Raw genomic sequence first — 20753 nt, forward strand, 5'->3', positions numbered from 1 at the left:
ACATTACACATACTGCAAAATAATGACATATATATATATATATGAAGAGTTCAGATGCAAAAGCCTCTAAATGCCATTTGAAATTTTCTTCTTTAATGAGGATTTTTATCAAACTTGCATATTTAAGTTCAGTAATTTCACTTAAATAACAATTAATAGGTAATTATCATTGCCATTTAAATGAAATTACTGAACTTAAATATACAAGCTTGATAAAAATGATCATTCTAGAAGAAAATTTCAAATGGCACTTAGAGGCTTTTGCATCTGAACTCTTCATATATAGGCCTATATATATATATATATATATATATATATATATATTAAAAACAAAATGCATAATCTCTTCACTACACTAACTTTGTGTTGAGAAACCTCCCATGGTTTTAGAGTCATTGAACTCAACTATGTCTAATGATGATTTTAAAGTGTTCACGAGGGGCTATTCACACAATAATGCTATTGGAGTATTTTAATTATTCACTTATAGTATTTCAAGCATTGGACGCACAGATTATTTTATTTATTTTGCAAATCGGTTGCAGTGTGCACGTCAGCAATTAACTTAATTTTCGGTATTAATGTTTTGAACTACAAAAAAAACATCTAGCCTACATGTGTCCGTACATTGGGGTTATACACCAAGAACAATAAAAAAAAAAAAAAAATCCACACACACACACACACACACACACACACGTGGAACTTTCAGACGCACATCTGTTCGCCGGCTCCACAAGCTCATCCTTCTGCTTCCACTGACTGTAGCAGATTGCTGTTTAGTCAAACCTTCCCTAATCCCCTAAAAGGTTGCCTAATTGTAAACTGCTCCGTGAAATGAGGACAAGCAGGCTGCATGACGTTCTCAACGGCCAGAAAACACAACTGTGAGGTAAATGATCACACTCAAAAGACATTTCTGTCGCGTGGATTTGATATTTACGAAATAGAAATATATTATGCTATAGACAGAACCACAACCTTTTTTGGGGTCCCTCCCAAAACCACGTCCTAAACTATCCGATTCATAAAAACGTATGAAGAAGGCAAAATTGTTACTAAAACAATATAACTAATATCGTTAGATTGTGTTTTCAGCTTGCGTTTAGCTGGAAACAGTATAGATTTTCTGGTATGAAAGCAATATTTATGGAATAAACCTAAAAAAAAAGGACTTTAATAGCAAAACAGTCACTGTTTGCAAGGAAACACGCCACAAACAAGCTGATTTCACTCAGCAGCCATTGATTGGGGCTGCCGCGGCCATTAATGTACAGCCTTTAATAGTTCAGTCTTACAAAGATAAACAGCGACAAAGACAGTTGGGATAATTTACACGCCACTTACAGCACTACTATACATATAAATCTGAGCAAATTCCTGCACTGTTGCTTTTGCAAAGATGACAAACACAAGCGCAAATGCCATTATCATCGATCTGCGAGCTTTTATTACGAACTTCCTGAAGCCAACGATTCACCAGCCTCCCGGGTGAGAAGTAATAAATTAACATGCAAATAGTTATTCAGACTAAATTTAATCTGGGCTGCATATACGGGGCATTTTTCTCTTGAGTCTGATGGCATTCAGTGACATGAGTTGGCATTTTAAATCAACAGCCATACAAATGAAGAAAGGTCATTTTGCACGGACAAACCAAACGCTTATATAACTGTAGAGGTGTACTGCACTATTTTAATTTGCATTTGATATAATAATATAGAATTAAGCCAGCTCTTAAGTTGATGGCCTATAGGCTACGCTCTACAATGACCTCTGCCTTTGATTGACTGGAACTCTTGTTTATTACTTGGCTCTCTCTGAAATAGCCTATTGATTATGATTGGTCAGCCGTCTAAAATCTGACGTCGTCTGATACATAGACTAAACACTCGATTGGCTGCTGGAGCATACGTCAATGTATCCGCCATTGATTATGGGAATTGAGAAAAATACCTGTTTTGTGTTCTGCTTGGGGCTGTACAAGTCGCCACACAATTCACCTTTGGCTAAGTCACGCCCTAGAACGTAGATTGACCAATCACAGCGCAGCCAAGAACGAACTCCCACAGAGGTCCGACACTTTTTCACAGCTCTCCATTGACTTTCAACACAGGCGTCTCATATTTTTGGTCTCGGCAGGCTATTACCGTCATAATTTTATCAAAAATATGGTTAAACGTTGTGCCTGGGCCATTTTTAACACAGATATGCGTTTCCCAGAGAGGTTGGAGGGGGGTGTCTGTTTTTTCCCTTCCCAAAACCGAAGTAAAATCCTGACAAGTGTCGTCTTTGTATTAAACTGTATGGACGTCCTCAGTCAGCTAAACCCCTCAAAGATCAATAAGCACATCATTTTCTACTTCTAACCTTACTGTGAGTGTGAAGTTATACTAGTTAGACCATTTTATAATGTTTTAGGTTATGATTTCGGCGCTTTATGATTAGCGCTGCTAATAAATACAACGTTATACTCGTGTAGTCCGTTTGCTTTGTAATAACGATTATAGAAGTGAATAGAGACCTAACGTTACCCAGCTTTGCATTAACAGTGTTGCTCCCTGATATTGTTAGTCCCAGCCTCCGTCTCGATTAGTAGGAAGTGCGGTGGTTAATTTTTGGACTGTGACCGGGTACGTTATGCTTTTGCTTCTATTTTGGATGCCTTGTTGTTTCTTGCGTTTCACCTGTATGTCTTGAAGTGGTCCAAGGACTGAGCCCTGAGGCACTCCAGTAGCTAGATGTTGTGACTTCCCTCCAAAACACCCTCAAGTAAGACTTTAACCATTAGAGTGTGGTTCCTGTGATGCCCTTCGTCTATCGGTTAACTGTGCCAAAAACGGCAGACAATGAGATCCAGCAACATGAGTACTGAATTGATGATTTGGACGCTGCTCGTCTCAAAGCTTTAATAACCGAGAGCAGTAGCCTGGGAAAACACACACAACTTCCCTCAAATTTAGATTTGCTCTGAAAGGTATATAGTCTGGCAAAGAGCTCACTCAAGCCCATTTCCAATCCGTCAAAATCGAGGCACCAATCAGAAGTGCTAGGGCGGGCTTTACACGATGACGACAGTGCTGGGATTTTGAAGCAGATTTTGTAACCTACATTACAAATATGGATGCCGCTGTCGAACATCACTCGTTCGAATTAGCTATCGCGTCTGTTTTAAGCTATTTGAATGTTTCCTTTTTGTCAAAAACCAAGCAAAGAACAACACTCGGAGATGTTTCTCCGTCGCTTTGCATACGTCATCTCCTTCATTGCTCTGATTGGTTTTAGGTCTATCCCCGATGTCCGTTGGTGACGCCCCTCTTGAAATGATTTGTCTATGACGCTTTGCCAGACCATAAATCAGTTATAACTGAGAATGGTCTGGTTTTATCTAGGCTAAGAGAGCAGGGCAATCTCAGTTGAGTGGTCGCTTTTGAAACCAGAGTGGTTGTTATCCAGGAGGTTGTTCTTTGTAAAAAAAAGGAGATACTTGAACATGAAAAAAACAGTGTGCATGTTGCCATCAATTATGATTACATGTCAATTTGTAGCATAAAGCAGCTCTCCAGTGTTTGTTTTCAATTGCGGACTTCTGACCTCAACAGACCCAACAGAGGATATGAACTGGTGAAGTTTTTTTTTCTTGTGATTTTTTTTTTGTCTTTAAAGTTTTTACGTGTCTTAAAAAAGTGGTTGCTAGTAAGTGTCTAAATAGGACTAGAGGTTGTTGAGGACAATAAAAGCCACAACTCAGTTTTTGTTGAGGGAACCAGGGTGACGCTAACTTCCAGGTTGGCCTGCAAAAAATGTAATCTCAGCAGAACTTTATTCGGTTAACTGTCTGAAACTGGCACTACTTATCATGTCTATTGCCGATTTGCGCTGTCTTGTTTTATACAATTGCAATTGGCACCATTTTCAGTTTTAATATTGCTTTAATATTGCTGGAGTCTTTGTTCTTTGGCTGAATGTCCCATATCCCTTACATATATAGCACACCGAGCACCAATATTTTACCTACAAATTATTATTATTTTTAAATATTAGTGGGATATTTTTCAATATATTTTGCTGGCTGGCAAATTCTATCCTGGAGTAAAGCATTAAATTACGAGTCGTCCAGTACATGCCATTCCATTTAAGCTGGACAAGCAGCTGAATAGCTGGAGAAAGAGAGAGACAAAAAGAGAGAAAGTGAAAGGGACAGACAGTGTAAGAGAGAGAGAGGGAAAGAGTGAGAGAAACAAACCTCCACCATCTGGCACTAATGGTGTTAGGGAAGCATCCAGAGAGGCGACTTGTAAAAATGCATAAACGTTAAGTAAAGAAAGCTGAGCAATATGGGACATGATTTTAGAGGAGTCCATGTCAAAAGTGAAGAGCTCAGAGGGAAATTGAGGCACATAATGGAAACATAATGGGCTTAGTGTCACTGTCGTGCAGACAAGCCCACGGAGGATGCCGTCAGCGGCATTGACCCTCCCCCAACTCCAGCGGATTTATGGAAATTACCGGAATAAGGGACAAACAGCCTTTACAAACAAACCAATACCATAATTCCTGCCTGTCTGTGGAATAACTAAAGTGACTGGCAGAGTTTCTTGCTGTCGAGGAGGAATGCAGCTCTGCAGGCCCAAACACAGGCTAAGGTTTTTCACTCCTCCACTTGAGCCCCCTTTTTATTTATTAAGTCAGATGATTTAAGGTGTAGTCACATCAGCTCTATTTTAGCAAAATTTTTATCACATTTTTAAAACAAATTCCATCGTTCTGCCGATCAACAAGGAATATTCACGTGAGCAGAAATTTTGAGACCTCACGTGGAACACACGAAAGTGTGAAATGACTTGATTTCGCCCACAAAATTTCAAAGATCAATGGTAAAATGACTGCACAATTGGAAACAGGATCATCCCATTGTTTTAGAAAGCTTAGAGTAAAACAAAGTTTAAGGATTCCTATTTGTTGGTTGTTTGGAAAATGTTCAAAAATATTAGTCACCCAGTATTTGTGTTCTTGAAGCATAAAGATTCAAATAGGCAAAAATTCAATGATAACAACATGAAGTCATTGATCAGAGGTACTTCATGCTATTAAAAGAGTAGTTCACTTTAAAAAAAAAAAAATTGCTGATAATTTACTCACCCCCATGTCATCCAAGATGTCCATGTCTTTCTTTCTTCAGTTGAAAAGAAATTAAGGTTTTTGATGAAAACATTCCTGGATTTTCTCCATATCATGGACTTCAATGGGAACCAAATGGTTCAAGGTCCAAATGAGAGTTTCAGTGCAGCTTCAAAGGGCTTTAAATGACACCAGATGATGAATAAGGGTCTTATCTATAGCGAAACGATCAGTCATTTAAAAAATAAATCAAAAAGTTTAAGTTTTATAAGCACAAATGCTCCCCTTGCTCTGTTCTGTGATGAGCGTTCGTGACTCTCCTGTTCGAACTCGTTCATCAAAACGAACAAATCTTTTTTTCAAGTCATGACTCAAAGGGTCCTAGATAAGACCCTTGTTCTTCATCTGGTGTCGTTTAAAGGCCTTTGAAGCTGCACTGAAACTCTCTTTTGAACCTTGAACCGTTTGGTTCCCATTGAAGTCCATTATATGGAGAAAATCCTGGAATGTTTTCATCAAAAACCTTAATTTCTTTTCAACTGAAGAAAGAAAGACGTGGACATCTTGGATGACATGGGGGTGAGTGAATTATCAGCAAAAGTTTTTTTAAAAGTTAAACTCCTTTAACTCTCCAGAGACCAACACATTTAAGATATAACATATATAATCGTGCTACATTTAATATTGGATCCAATGAGAATCAAAAAGAGGTTCTACTATCCATTGATTCAGGTACTGTAGCTCATCAATTCTTGTGCTAATCAAAGTTTTATGCCTCAATGTTTCCCCCAGATTTTTAAAACCATTTCTATGTCATTGTATATTATGCTTGACAATTGACATCTACCATGATTCTGAAGCACTATTGTACATTTTATTGTCAAACTTGCTGTTTTCTCTAGTTGAAAACCACTGACATTCATGCAAAAATAAAACCATTTTGCAATGACTTCCTAAAGAAATATGTGCTAAAACAAGTAAAAAAAGGAGACACCATGTTAAGGAGATTCCATGTTTTTAATAGTAACAACAGTAACACATTCATTGGAATGTACCATTCTAGCACAGGGAGGACAGTTTGTCTGAACTTAACTGTTTGAAAGTATAACACTGGTGCTTCACAGCCAAATGGAATGAACTAGAATAGTTCTAAAAAGCTAAACCGATCGAGAGCTATTGTTGGTTTGACAGCATGTACCGTCTGGATAAGGAGCACAGTTTGTATAAACGTTTAACAGGATGGTGATCATGTGGTTTTGGTTTGATTTTTGGGTTTCACAGAGTGAGATTTAGCCTTTAGGAGCAGTATACTGGCGCAGGAGAGAGGAGATGGCAGTAGACTCTGTCACCTCCTCTGGAAGGGAGCCTTCTTGATCTTTGATTGACGGGTCGGCTCCGGTCTTCAGGAGTAACTCCACGATTTCTGCAAACTCACAAGCTGAGGCTAGAGAGAGAAGGAAACACAAGAAAGTAGTACTCAAATACTGTTGGGTTTGTTTGTATATTGTGCAAGGGAGTCAGTCACACGAACGAAAGATGACCAATTGTGGCGATTTCTGTGGTCGTGGCTCTTAAACGGTGGTCCTAAGTCTTACAGTGAGAGAGGTTCACGGTCTTGCGACCAAAGATCAGAAATGTAGCATGCTGACCTCAGTGTGTTTGCTGCTATGACCTACATCTACTGACTAGCCAATAAAATACAACATGAAATGGCATATTATAACGCGACATGGCGCTAAAACTTAAAACTACTTACCTTAAGCTCCACTTTGCTCCAAATTACATGCCAAGTTGGCCTCTTTTCCTTAGCTATGACCATATTTCAATGCACATAAAAACCACAATTGTTAAAGTGCGATTACCACTAACACATGCTGATAGCGTTTTATTTGTGTCGTAGACTACGATTCAATAGGTGTTGTCATCATTACAGTCTACATACATGTCGTACCCAAGTTTATTAGATCCATGTGTGATTTGTAATGATCTTATAGGATTGCCGAAATCACAAAATCTGTAGCAGGAATTATTAGAGGCAAGTGTTTTTACCTTATCTTCATGTCAAATTATATGCCTTTTATTCTAATAAAATTGAGAGAATTTAACAATACATTTTAATTCTCATAAAAGTAACTTTTTTTCTCTAACTGCATTTTTTTTAACAGCGCACTGCTGAACTGATTCAATTAAGCTGAGCAGATATGATGATAAATTTGCAATAACATGCATGACTATAAACATTTTAAAAAAAAAGTATTCATCAAATTATTAAAATCATTAATAGGAAAAATGTAATCTTTATTAATTAAACAATTTATTGTCAAATCAATTAATCATGATTAATCACATCTAACATATACGTTTTTTTTGTTTAAATAATATACAGTACAGACAAGCACAGACACAAACACGTATAATTTGACAGCACTATATATATATATATATATATATATATATATATATCACAGTATATAACATATATAATCATTATACATATATATATATATATATATATATATATATATATATATATTTGTTTGCGCCCAAACAAAATCTTACTGAAAGCAAATTTTTTGAGATATCAACCTAAAATTTAAAACACAACCTATTCAGATTTTGGGCTTTGATATTTTTTATTTATTTTTTTTTTTTTTGCATTTTTAGAGTCGCCCAGTTTTTGAAAATATATATTTTATAATATATATTAAAAATTATTATTTTATAATATATATTAAAAATATATATTTTATCAATATATTTAATAATATATTGTACATTTTCATAAACTCAAACTTCTATAACTTTTTCTGTTTCCCATTCTTAATTTATTTCACTACTACAAAAATCTGCCGAATGTCTTCTTTAAAACGAGACCAATCTTACGTCTATTTTCCAAAGCATACTTGAATTACAACCATTTAAGTTCAAAATGTGCATTTGTCTTAAAGCACATTAAAATATATAAACAACAAAAGCTTGATTTTCACCACAGGGGGACTTTAAAATTAAAACTAATTGAAAATATGAATAAAACTAATCTCAATGATACTAAAATGCTACCAGTTCTTAGGCAACACCCCCATGACAGAACTTAACCCAGCCCAGTCTTCTCACCCGTACACTTAAGGTAATTATTACAGTCCATATGACGACTGCACCTGTGGTTGAGCAGCACGCTTGCATTTGTGCCCCATTGGCAGTTTGTGGCCCATTAGGAGCCTGCAGGGCAGGGAGGGCCAGCACTTCTGTAACTCTGTTAGTGTGTTCTGCCACGCTGATGCAGGGACAATCCTCTAAGCTTGAGTGCTTTTTCACGTCTGTGTCAACTACTGCCTTCTTTTAAAAAGGGGAAATGCTCTCCTTATTCTTACTCTTAGGTGAGTGGCTGATGTCAGCAGGAAAACCCTGAGTGACAAGAGTGGCTTTTAACCTCAGACCCGCGACCAGGAGAGAATGAGGGAAGAGAAAGGATAAGAAAGAAGGAGGGGGAGAAAGAGAAGGCAAGCACAAGAATGTTGCATGTTGCCACGTGATTGCTAAGCGAATGAATACAGTCTTGCGGCTTAATATTTTTGTGGAATCCATGATGTTTTAAGCATTTATGAATTGAAAAAGTAAGCATTTATTAGAAATAGAAAACATTTGTGACAATGTAAAAATATTTACTATCATTTTTTTTTTATCAATTTAATGCATCCTTGCTGAATAAAATTGATAATTTCTTTAAAAAATAAAACAAAATCATACGACCGAGAACTTTTAATTGTATGGCATGCATGTAAAAATGTCAAAAATTTTATAAAATATATTTTTGATTCAAACGTGATCAAATTAATAAAAAAAAATACTCTTAAAATTCAGAATTACCTAATTAATAAATTGCTTGTGCTTTTTCTCATAAAAAAAACGTGTTTTGCTAAATGATTAAATGTAATTTTTAAATTTTAAATTTATATTTTTTTATTAAATTTTAAACATTGCAAATGTTGAAAAAATTATAACTTCCTTAGCAAGCTTCACTATAGCAACGAAAGGAAATGCCAGCGTAAGAAGAACCCAAAAAGGAAATTCACTTCATTTACTCACCTTCATTTTGAATTCTAAAACTCGTATGACTTTTTTTTTTCTTGTGTGCAACACAAAAGTAGTTTCAGAATGTCCAAGCTGTTATTGAATGGTGACCATGGTTGTTCTTGATCCCCATTTACTTCCACTGTATGAAATATCTCTTTTGAATTCCATGCGAGAAAGAAAGTCACACAGGTCTAAAACAACATGAGGGTGAGTAAATGATGACAGAATTTTCACTTGTTTTGGGATAACGGTCACTTTGAGTAGCAAGCAACAACAAGAAATAAAGATTCCAAATTTTTCCTTTTCTTTTTTTGTTACTGTATTTTATTTTCGGCACGCGTGCGGGTCCTTGGGCCGTAAAGCCCCTCGCGCCTCTGGGGAGCCGTAGAGAAGAAGAACAATTTACAGCGTGCTGTAAACCCCTCAATTAATCATGTGTCAGCCGCATGGCCCCACACAGGGAGAGGTGGAAATGAATTTTCATTCTGTGCTATTCGTCTCTCTGAGTTCATCGCTTATGTTTATTAGTCACTTTTTTATATCCCATCCCCCCCATCATTTTTCTGCTCCCCCTCCCTAAGGGGTGCTCATCTTCAGGCGTCTACCCTGCCACACGACCAACCTGAGGACAGATGGCAAACACACACACACACACATAGAGCACAAGGGCCTGGAGGCCGCCCATGTGTAGTGTCACATGACAGAGGAACACTGTTGATTTCCTCTGGGACAACTGGTGATTATTACAGGTCCTGTTTACCACACGTGTGGCTGTGGGGACAAATGTCCCAAACACTCACACACAAATACACCTTTCTACCGTAACATGTGAGCTCAGGTGGACAAGAACTTAATTAATTCTATAGAGATTTACACCAAAAAGAGTAAATATTTCCGAACGATAGTGACAGTTAAGTCATTTATAATGTTACAGAAGATTTCTATTTTAAATAAATGCTGTTCTTTTGAACTTTCTATTCTATACTTTCTAAATCTGTTTGAAAAATATTAAGCAGCACAACTGTATTCAACATTAATAATAATAAGAAATGTTTTCAGCAAATTTAGCATATTAGAATTTCTGAAGGATCATGTGACACTGGAGTAATGATGCTTAAAATTCAGCTTTGCATAAGTGGAATAAATTACGTCTTAAACTATATTAACATAGAAAACAATTATTTTAAATTGTAAAAATATTTCACATGATTACCGGTACTTGCAATGTTTTTACTGCATTTTCACTCAAATAAATGCAGCCATGGTGAGCTTAAGAGAGTTTTTTTAAAGCTTACCGACCCAATACGTTTGAACCATAAAAAAGATCACTCATAAAATAACTCGTCCCTCGTTTTGGAAAAACAAACAAAATGTGTGTTTACGGTAATCCATTTACCATGGACGTCTATAGGACAAGACAATTATAAGTGGTTTAAAATGACTAATTAAAAATTTTGTTTTGTTGAAACAGTGTTATTTGAGGTGTAAACTGGTCTATATTGACAATTTATTAATTTGTTATAGTTGACACTCCAAGTAATCAGTATCTGGTATCCTTTAATGCGCAGTTCTGTGAAAGATGCATTAAACCCAAAACATTCCTTTACCATAGATGATTTACATTTAAATTGTAAGAATAAAGATTTTTCTTGCCATAGCATAGTTGCGTTCTTACCATAGTGTAGTGCTGTCTGTCCTTCATCATCCTGAGAGAGAAAAAGAAAGACGTTTCGTGTTAGAGATATCAAACCATTCCAACTCTTGTGAAACTCTTCAGACATTTTCTAATCATTATCTATAATGACTTAGATTCCCAAAAGGACCATAAAACAAACAAACAAACATGTTCAAGTGTAAGCCCTGCCTGTTGAGTTCAACTACCGCCACATGATAGAACCTAAAACAGGTGAGTTGGACATTGAAGGGATTAGGAGAACAGATTAAACATTGATTTCCCGTCAGATAAACAATCAGATCCTTTAACCTCCAAAACAGACTTTTGAACAAGTAAGCTTCAGGACTTTGTTTGGGTGGATATATAAACCAGTTTAATATGAACAAGGCTTTGACCCACGTGCTCAACGAGGCTATGAGGCCATCGCGCTGTATGTGTATAAAGGTCTAGGATGATCTATTCATTATCCCCTGCTGGGACCGTGTCGGATGGTTTAGCCGCGGGGACTGAGGCCATCACACAACAATAGATGCTTATACAATAGGACCAATCTGCCTGGTGTGCTGGTGACAAATTGCCACACGGCTTGTGGTTTCAGAGGTGCGATGCAGGGAAAGCCATATTTAGGGCAATATTTAGGGATTAAGGATCCTGCATGCGTGTGGATATAAATCCAGTGGGATACAACACTCAAGGGGTCAGGAAGTTCTGCGGATGATGTGTCGTCAGGCCAAATTATGATATAATTGCCTGTTCAATGTGCCTTCTCAGCCTTATAATGATGATAAATGGCAGTATTGTTTTGGCTGGGTGGTTGGTGGAGATTATCAGAACCCAATGAGAACGACAGAGAGAGTTTAACGCAATGTTGCACGCTTGTCTTTCCGACACAACATCAACCTGCATTACCCTTCATACACAATATCACTAGCCAACTGTACAGACTCTTGTACAAAGGATTTGCTATACAGGTCATACATAGTTTTGGTCATGCATATTGTTTAGACATGTGAAAGTAGACTTTACGGTGATTGAAAAGTTAACTATGCAACACTAAAGGCCCTTGCACACTGAGTCCGAAATTGGCTTCGAAATTTTCGCACGTTAAAAAATAAATACGACCTCACGTTGTCAATCACGCTTGCACACTGCCTCCGAAACATTCGTCCGTCATGAAAAAAATCGAATCGGGTTCGATTTTCTGTGTTTTTCGCATCCGTAGAAAGCAGTTTGAATGGTGTTTTGACAATTCAGAGGCGCTGAATCACGAATACGAAAAAACGCATACGAAAATTTCGGACTTTACGCTAAGAAGCGTAAAAACACATAACAAAAACGAGCGGTTAATTTGTAAATCCGTCAAATCTTACCTTCATGCTGTGAAAATACAAACAGAACAAGAGTATGGCGATGAAAAGGGGGCGGGGCTATAGGTCTATAAGTCACATATTATCATTACATTATGACATAATGTAAAATAAACGTGAAATGAAATGTTTACAAACAATTATTATCACTACTGTTTTTTCATTCTTCCTCACTCTACCACAAATCCAAAATTATTACTAAAATAGAAGTATAAAAAACAAACAAATTGTAGTGGCATTCATAAGAAACAGCATTTAAAATAAACACCAGCCTAAATGAATTTAAAACGTGTGCTATATAAATACTTGGGCTTACACACCGCCCTTATTCAGCACAAATACAAATTTGTGCACTTTGGAAAGTCGCAGAACATTTTAGAGCCTAAAAAAAGTGACATTCTGGAAAATGCGGTATAGTATTATTTCTCTGACCGCCATCTTAGATGGATTTTCAATTGAACATGTCGCACTGCATTCTGGGAATCATGATGCTGCAAAACAGGCGATTTTCCTGTCTTTTAAACAGACTTTACACTCATGTGATCACTTAAAATGATGTCTAACTAGGCAGCTCAGAAGGTTTTGAAACCGCTAATATCTATTATCGATGGAAGCTTGAAAAAATGTAAAAAGTTGCAATTACCTTTTTTATTCTTTATTCTGTAAATAAGCTTCCATAATTATCCATAATTATGATGCTATCGTTCAGAAACTCGTTCTTTTAAACTATAACCAAGTGAAATTTCTTGTCCAAATTAGAGATGGCGAATGACCCTGTCAATCAGGTGCTGCTAAAGTCTGAAAGCATTGTTCCAAATACTAAAATCTTCACGGCAGCAGGGCCAGGGCTCTCAAACGATCCCAGAGTCAGATGCTATTGTTTACGGAGAGCCGAGAGAGTGACTCCAGAGGCTCTCTGATTGGATTAGCCGGTTAAAATCCCACTAGACGTACAGAATACTGATGCAGTCTCTCTCCTCACCTTTCTCTGATACATTTACTTCTCTCTGAACATGAATACTAGTTATTTATTTACACAATAAAGTGCAACAACACAAATAGAAATAGCTTTTTTATATACAAATAAAGTTTTAACAATAGCTAACTGGTTTCCCTACATTGTAAGGGAAACATTGCTACATAAAATCATACTGGAAATATATATTTTAACTATATAAATTAGTCAATTAAGGACAATACTTGTGGTTTTACCCACATAAGCACAAATATTAAGAGATCAGAAGTCAAAATGAGCAGAATTCTCTCTCTTTCTTTCTAGATAAAATTATAGAGTGGCAGTTGTTCATGAGAATGGTCGACAAAGGATATGGAGATGCACATAAATACATATAGCCATAATTAAACACTGAGGGCTTTACGAAACATAATCTTCTTTCACTAATCTTGTGTGCAGGCAACATCTGCATCGGCCCTGAGCTCTGCTTCACAGCTGTCAGCTAGTGTATGGACAAAAAGAGCCAGTGTGGACGGGGACAGCAGACAAACAGGTTGGTTATCACATAAACTGCTATGACTCATGGGAAATGGATTGAGACATACACCTGTCAAAATAGTCTGTTCACACCTAGTTTATACCACTTTTTTCTATGTTTTAGAATAATATAGCAAAATCCTCATATCTTTTAAGTACACTGTTCAATTCTGGGATGCTTTTTAAAGAGTACAGAAGGAATGTATATGATGAACACTTGTTGGATGCATCTCGTATATCTAAACCAACTCGATAATATAAAAAAAATATAAAAAGTCTCAGACTAATTTTGCAATGTTGCAAATAAAATAAATGTTCAAATTTATTTGAAGTCCTGTAAGCAGCCAGCTCTGTGTGTGAGTGCATGCGTGTTCATGTATGTGTGAGCGCATGTTTATATGTATTTATGTGTATGAGGGGGTCAGGGACTAATGTCTCTAGAGCAGACTGATGGAATCAGGCATAAATTGGATTGTCCTCCATTTGGTTTTCAAGGGAGAAGCGGAAAAGTCAAGTAAGAAGCCAGCATACCATTTTGACCAAGTAAACTCCTATCACAAAACTACATAGAGAGAAACTGCTAGACCTCTAGGTTCCAGAAAACAAAGATATCACTGAATCCATATACAAATTCACAATCACATCCCAATCTAAAGATGAAAATGCGGATCATACAAAAAACGATTTTACTGAAAAAGTGGGGTTCAAAAGTCTGAGATGAAAACCTGTGCATCAAAATGTCATTTTTACTCTTGTTTTAATGCTGACAATAGCAGAAAGTTCAATTCATTGTACTTTTGTACTTAGCAAATACACAGTTGAAGAGATCATTTTGAAATAAATAAATACTTCTATTCAGCGAAGACACATTCAATTGATAAACATATCTTATTTTATTTTTTTTAATAAAAAACATCTTATTTTAAAAATGTATAAAATGATTTCATAGAGCTTCATATAGAACCCTTTTAAAATGCATCAATATTCCCACAAAAATATTAAGCAGCACAACCGTGATAATAATAAGAAATGTTTCTTGAGCAGAAAATCAGCATATTAGAATGATTTCTGAAGGATCATGTGACTAAAAACTGGAGTAAAAACTGAAAAAAGCAGTTATTTTAACTGTTATTATTTTTTTTTTACTTTATTTCTTATTAAATACGACTATTGTACTACTGTAAGCGTATAAAGTCTAAACTCTAACTCTTTGCTATCACTAACATTCAGTGTATTCCAACCCATTCAGGGAGCATCGTCCAATCAGATTAGCCCAAAAAGGAATACCTCAAATCTGATGACAAAAAGAACAGTGCATCTGAGAAAAGTATTACAGTATGGAAATAAAATAGTAAAGATGAGGTGTAAATAGTAATGGATAAGACTATGTCTCTGTGGTGTCTGTGGTAAAGACGGTCCACTAATACCATCTGTGTAGGCTACAACAGGAGTTGGCATACATACGTTGCCCACCAGGTCACTAAAAGCTTTCGTGTTTTCATCCGAGCACAACCCGGCGGCTCTCTGCGACATATGGTAGGTGTACTGGGAGCCACCATCACAGCTTTATCTAGTACGACTAAATCTCTCCCAGGAACACCCTTTATCTCTCTCACTCGCTCGCTTTCTTTCCTTCTGCTGTCCCAGACAGAAACATTAAACAAATGGGGAAAAATGCACATGCAATTATGATTTATGATCACTGTACGCTGGGAGCGCAGGGGTTTTTAATGACCCTGGCAGTATGCAGGAGGGGGAGAGAGGGACAGACAGAGGAGTGAATCGATATAACCACATGGCATTCATATGCAGATACGCATATGATGAGCAGGTGCCATTAATCATGCAAAAAATGCAGAAGTATGCATGACCATAACACCTACAGTCTTACACAGATAGAACACAAGATTTATGAATATCTGGGTTCCCTCTTCATTACAATAAAGCAGTTCTTGTTCTTTTGCATATATTGAACTGAAGATGTTTAAGTCATACAGAGGAAACATGTAAACACGTATGGGTCATTGCTGTTATGCAGTGTCTTTTGTAATGTTTAAAAATGAATGAGCATTTGCTGAATTCTTTCTATAAAAGGGTATATTATATTTTGAGAAATATGATGAGACTTCATTCAAAAAACGTAAAAAAAAAAAACTTCACTGACCCAAAACTTTGAAAGCATCCATCCATCTCTATTCAGTATATATCCGAATGGAAAGTTTTAAAGTAAGAAACACTAACTGTAATGTAAAAATGATTTAATTTTCTGGAGGATAATGTAATCAAATTAAAACATTATTCTCAAAATGAATATAGTTTTGTTTGGAACATTGAAATTAGAGAAAGGATAACATTAAGAAACACCTGGAATATTTATTAATAAATTGCTGGTATAAATTAGTGCATAACTCTAATAGAAAAATGGCATCATCTTCTTAAACCAAAGTAGGAAAAAAAAACCTATATTCACCTGTGATACTGTAATTAAAGAAAACTGGCAATAAATGTAACTAGAACTTTTAAAATTAGCAAGTTTAATATTTTAACAATATATTGAGACACATTTGAAGAAGATGAGAAGGAATGACCCATTTAAGTGTGCGCACAAGGGTACTTTCTCGTTGGGAAAGCTGTGTTAACCTGTTAACTGTCACCCCCCCTTTTTTGAATAGACATGAAAATGCACATTTCGAACTTAAATGGTTGTAATTCAAGAATGCTTTGGAATATAGACATATGATTGGTCTTGTTTTAAAGAAGACATTTGGCAGATTTTTGTAGAAGTGAAATAAATTAAGAAAGTGAAACAGAAAAAAAGTTATAGAAGTTTGAGTTTATGGAAATGTACAATGTAAAAATATTAATTATTCATATTTTACATTAAATATATATTTTCAAAACCTGGGCTACTCTAAAATGGCAGAAATATCAAAGCCAAAAATCTGAACAAGTTGTGTTTCAAATTTTAGGTTGATATCTCAAAAAATGAGCTTTCAGTAAGATTTTGTTTGAGCGCAGTACCAAACTTTTTCACTAGGGCACAATCAGACTCCATTACTGCCCATATAAGGGCGCCTGCATTTCCATTCGTGTTTTGAGTGATATGAACCATTATTTTCACAATTTTCATACAATTTCTGAAGTAGAGATCCTATTCAGAAGTAGCATGGGAAGTTTGGCAGATTTTGATATGAATTGAACCTCTAAGAAACACATACAAAGAACACGCATGTAAGTCATAGCTAGCTGCCACGTCACAAATGGTGAATTTATTATGTTTTTCTTGATATTTCAAACTTTTCAGACCTCTTTTTTCCAAAATAATTGAATGGATGTTATCTTTTGAACTTTTGGCATGAAAACAAACTGAGGTATCTACCATTTTTTTCATGATTTTTCATGTTTACTGCTATTTTAAAATAAAGGTCTGAACACGCCTTATGAGTATGAAAATATTCTTGTTTTATATTGATAAATTATGGCTCCTCTGTAATATATTTTGAAAATCAGTCACCAAATATGGAAACTAGAGATTGTAAGCTTTCAAATGATATATAGTTTGTCAATATTATTTAAGGTATTTACTAAGATATTAATGTTTTAAAAATATAGTGGCAAACGTCCCACCTGTGGGACAGTGACAGTTAAGTGGTTAAAAGGATCAGGCGGGTGGACCGCTCCTAATTGAATCTATTTCACCTCTGTGTGCAGTGTGTTAACCTTGCCAGCCAGTCTGTGTGTGTGAGGGTTAGCCTGTCAGTGCATATCACTCAATCCCAAAATGTCCTTGACAAACCCTCTGTAAACGTCAGGTCAGGCTGTATTCTTAAAACACTAAAGCGCATCTTCACAAACAGGAGTTCAGTGGAAGGCGTCCATCACACCACAAACAATTACTAAAAAAAAATGCAGATGGTGGATATAATATTATATTATAAAGCAGATAGTATAGTTGATTGGATGGTTTTGAGCCACTGTAAATGTCACTATGTAAATGCACATCAATTAAAATCTGTATTTTAATATTAGGAACACCGTCCTAATACTGTGTTTGACCCCCTTTCGCCTTCAGAACATCCCAAAGATGCTCTATTGGGTTGAGATCTGACTGTGGGGGCCATTTTAGTACAGTGAACTCATTGTCATGTTCAAGAGACCAATTTGAAATGATTCGAGCTTTGTGACATGGTACATTATCCTGCTGGAAGCAGCCTTCAGAGAATGGGTACATGGTGGCTAAAAAGGGATGGACATGGTCTTAAATAATGCTCAGGTAGGCCGTGGCATTTAAACAATGCCCAATTGGCACTAATGGGCCTTAAGCATGCCAAGAAAACACCCCGCACACCATTACACCACCACCACCACCAGCCTGCACAGTGGTAACAAGGCATGATGGATCCATGTTCTCATTCTGTTTACGCCAAATTCTGACTCTACCATCTGAATGCCTCAACAGAAATCAAGATTCATCAAACCAGGAAACATTTTTCCAGTCTTCAACTGTCCAATTTTGGTGAGCTCTTGCAAATTGTAGCCTCTTTTTCCTATTTGAAGTGGAGATGAGTGTTACCCGGTGGGGTCTTCTGCTGTTGTAGCCCATCCGCCTCAAGGTTGTGCATGTTTTGGCTTCACAAATGCTTTGCTGCATACCTCAGTTGTAACGAGTGATTATTTCAGTCAAAGTTGCTCTTCTATCAGCTTGAATCAGTCGGCCCATTCTCCTCTGACCTCTAGCATCAACAAGGCATTTTCTCCCACAGGACTGCCACATACTGGATGTTTTTCCCTTTTCACACCATTCTTTGTAAACCCTAGAAATGGTTGTGCGTGAAAATCCCAGTAACTGAGCAGGTTGTGAAATACTCAGACCGGCCCGTCTGGCACCAACAACCATGCCACGCTCAAAATTGATTAAATCACCTTTCTTTCCCATTCTGACATTCAGTTTGGAGTTCAGGAGATTGATTACTGTTGATCCATAGGGCCTCCACAGAACTGAATACCAAAACATCTGTGGCTTATTTATATGATTTTTAGCACTTTTCACGTCTTGGAAACCGCATGCGTTTAGTGCCTTACTGTGCCTGTTGCCACCAAGTCTTACTGGTCTTTTGCAGTTTCAGAAATCTGGTTGCAGCTGTTGATACCTTCCTTTTTTCGCCCCGTCCAGGTAGTGTAATCCCTGATCAAGGAAAATTTAGTGCCTTCGCTATCTTTTTGTATCCTGTTCCTTGTTTGTGAAGGGCGATGATATCTTCCCTTAACTTTTTGGACTATTCTTTTGACTTTCAAATCTTAATCGATTTTAAAACTGTGGGAAACCACAGACATAAGGGCAGTTTTAACCAATTTTTAGCATTATAATCCTCTGAATGCGAAGAAGAAAAACAGATGAAGAAAGATGGAGATGGAGGACGACCATCTTCGTCAGCTGGTTCTCCTGGTGTGATTTTTACTTTACTGGAAGATGAAGGTGTACAACTACATGTTTGTGGCTGCCAAGTTTCAGCTATAGAAGCACGCACCATCCGGTGAAGTTTGCTCGCTCTCAGTGGCTATCACGTCAGAGCATGTTTGATATTTACGATTTGAGATCATGTGGGCTCCGATGCAATCTGGAGCAGTAAAACAATCTTAATGGCACCACACTTGAGGATTTTTTGGAAAAAACTCAATTGTGACAAGCATCGAATAGGGCCACTTAAATCTGTGCCTTAGCAGTAAAAAAAATATAGAAAGACACATTGTCTCCAAAGAAACGCTTAAGGAAAACGGGGCTGTTTAAGTTGGCTGTTATATTCAGAGGGAGATTGATTAGTAGCTGCACGACTGATTGATTTTTTTTCTTTTACAGTCAATCCTCGAGGCAGAGCAGCGTTCATCTCTCTTCTCTCTAAAGCACAACAGAGTATGTATGTTAATCAGCTGCATAACCAGCACTCACGCCTTCCTACAACCACATTAAATCATTGTCCGGGTTTTGTTTTTGTTCTTTTTGAATTAGTGACTCTCTTTTCCCATTGACAGTCTTTGGGTAAACGCATAGCATTTAAGAAGAAGTGCAAATGAAAACAAAAAGCACTCGTTGAATTCAGTCCCGCCCCCTCTCTCGCCTGTGTCCGCATCTCAGTGTCCACCCCAGGGGACGTCTTAGGATCCATTAAGCAATTTCACATGGGCCAAGAGTGGCAGAGAATTACCATGGGCAAGTCTAGGATCATCAGAGCAGTTCAAAAAGAAATACATAAAATAAATAAATGCATAAACCGCTCTAATATGAAAATCAATGTTGCAGGCGCAGCTAAATAGCTGTGGGGGGAAAACTAATAAACCACAGGGCAAGTTCTGCCCCTGCTGGGAAATATGCTCAATCTCTCTCTCTCTCTCTCCCTCTTTCTCAGCACACAGCTGTGGACAGCTTTAATGTCCTTCACAATTTATGTGGATGGTTTGAAAACAGGAAGAAAACTGTTGAGTGTACGTATTGTGGCAAGGCGGCAGGAAGAGGGAGAAACAGATGGTTCTGGAGAGGCTTTTCATCAGAGGAGTTAAGCTGCCCGCGGCTGGAATGAAACACTTCGATGAGAATGAATTGAGCCCGCTGATGGCGTCGTTTATTTTAACGTGCTTTCTGCATTTTAGCACACGATTCACTAAAGGAATTATGCAAATCAGTCGGTGCTGCAAAAAATATGTGCGGAATGGTGTGATATAAGGGCAGGGCATACTGCAAGCCTGGTGTACTTTACAGCAAGACTCTAGTGTTTTTTCCTAAACATTTTTACATTTGTGAATTTTACAGATGTTTTAATTTGAAGCGGCTTAGGCCCTGTTTACATGTGGTATTAAGATGCGTATTGGTGGATCGGAGCACAAGTGGACGACACTAAATACAGGTGTAAACGTTTCGAGCTTGTCACTTCCAGAGGTAATTCGACCGGAATGCTTTCGTAGTGTAAACGCTCGTGGTCGAATGTGTTCGAACAGCCACAAAAGACCACCTACTCTATGCCTACAGACT

General features: G+C 37.1%; 1 protein-coding gene and 1 long non-coding RNA gene across 2 annotated transcripts in view; one reads left to right on the forward strand and one right to left on the reverse strand.

Moving 5' to 3' along the window:
• Nucleotides 1–762: 762 nt before the first annotated feature.
• LOC148973745 (uncharacterized) lies at nt 763–19697 on the forward strand. The gene is made up of 3 exons (XR_016146545.1): nt 763–892; nt 13652–13745; nt 19587–19697. It is a non-coding gene; the product is annotated as an uncharacterized LOC148973745 (long non-coding RNA).
• acbd6 (acyl-CoA binding domain containing 6) overlaps nt 6120–20753 on the reverse strand; it is a 32901-nt gene continuing 18267 nt past the window's right edge. Inside the window, exons 7-8 of the mRNA XM_039663983.2 lie at nt 10871–10901; nt 6120–6565 (exon numbers count right to left, since the gene is read on the reverse strand). Of these exons, the coding sequence (XP_039519917.2) occupies nt 6411–6565; nt 10871–10901 (186 nt within the window). The 3' untranslated portion in view covers nt 6120–6410. The remainder of the gene's footprint in view (nt 6566–10870; nt 10902–20753) is intronic.

Source organism: Pimephales promelas, chromosome 14 (genome assembly GCF_988280905.1).
Source record: "Pimephales promelas chromosome 14, fPimPro1.hap1.1, whole genome shotgun sequence".
Taxonomy (NCBI): Eukaryota; Metazoa; Chordata; class Actinopteri; order Cypriniformes; family Leuciscidae; genus Pimephales; species Pimephales promelas.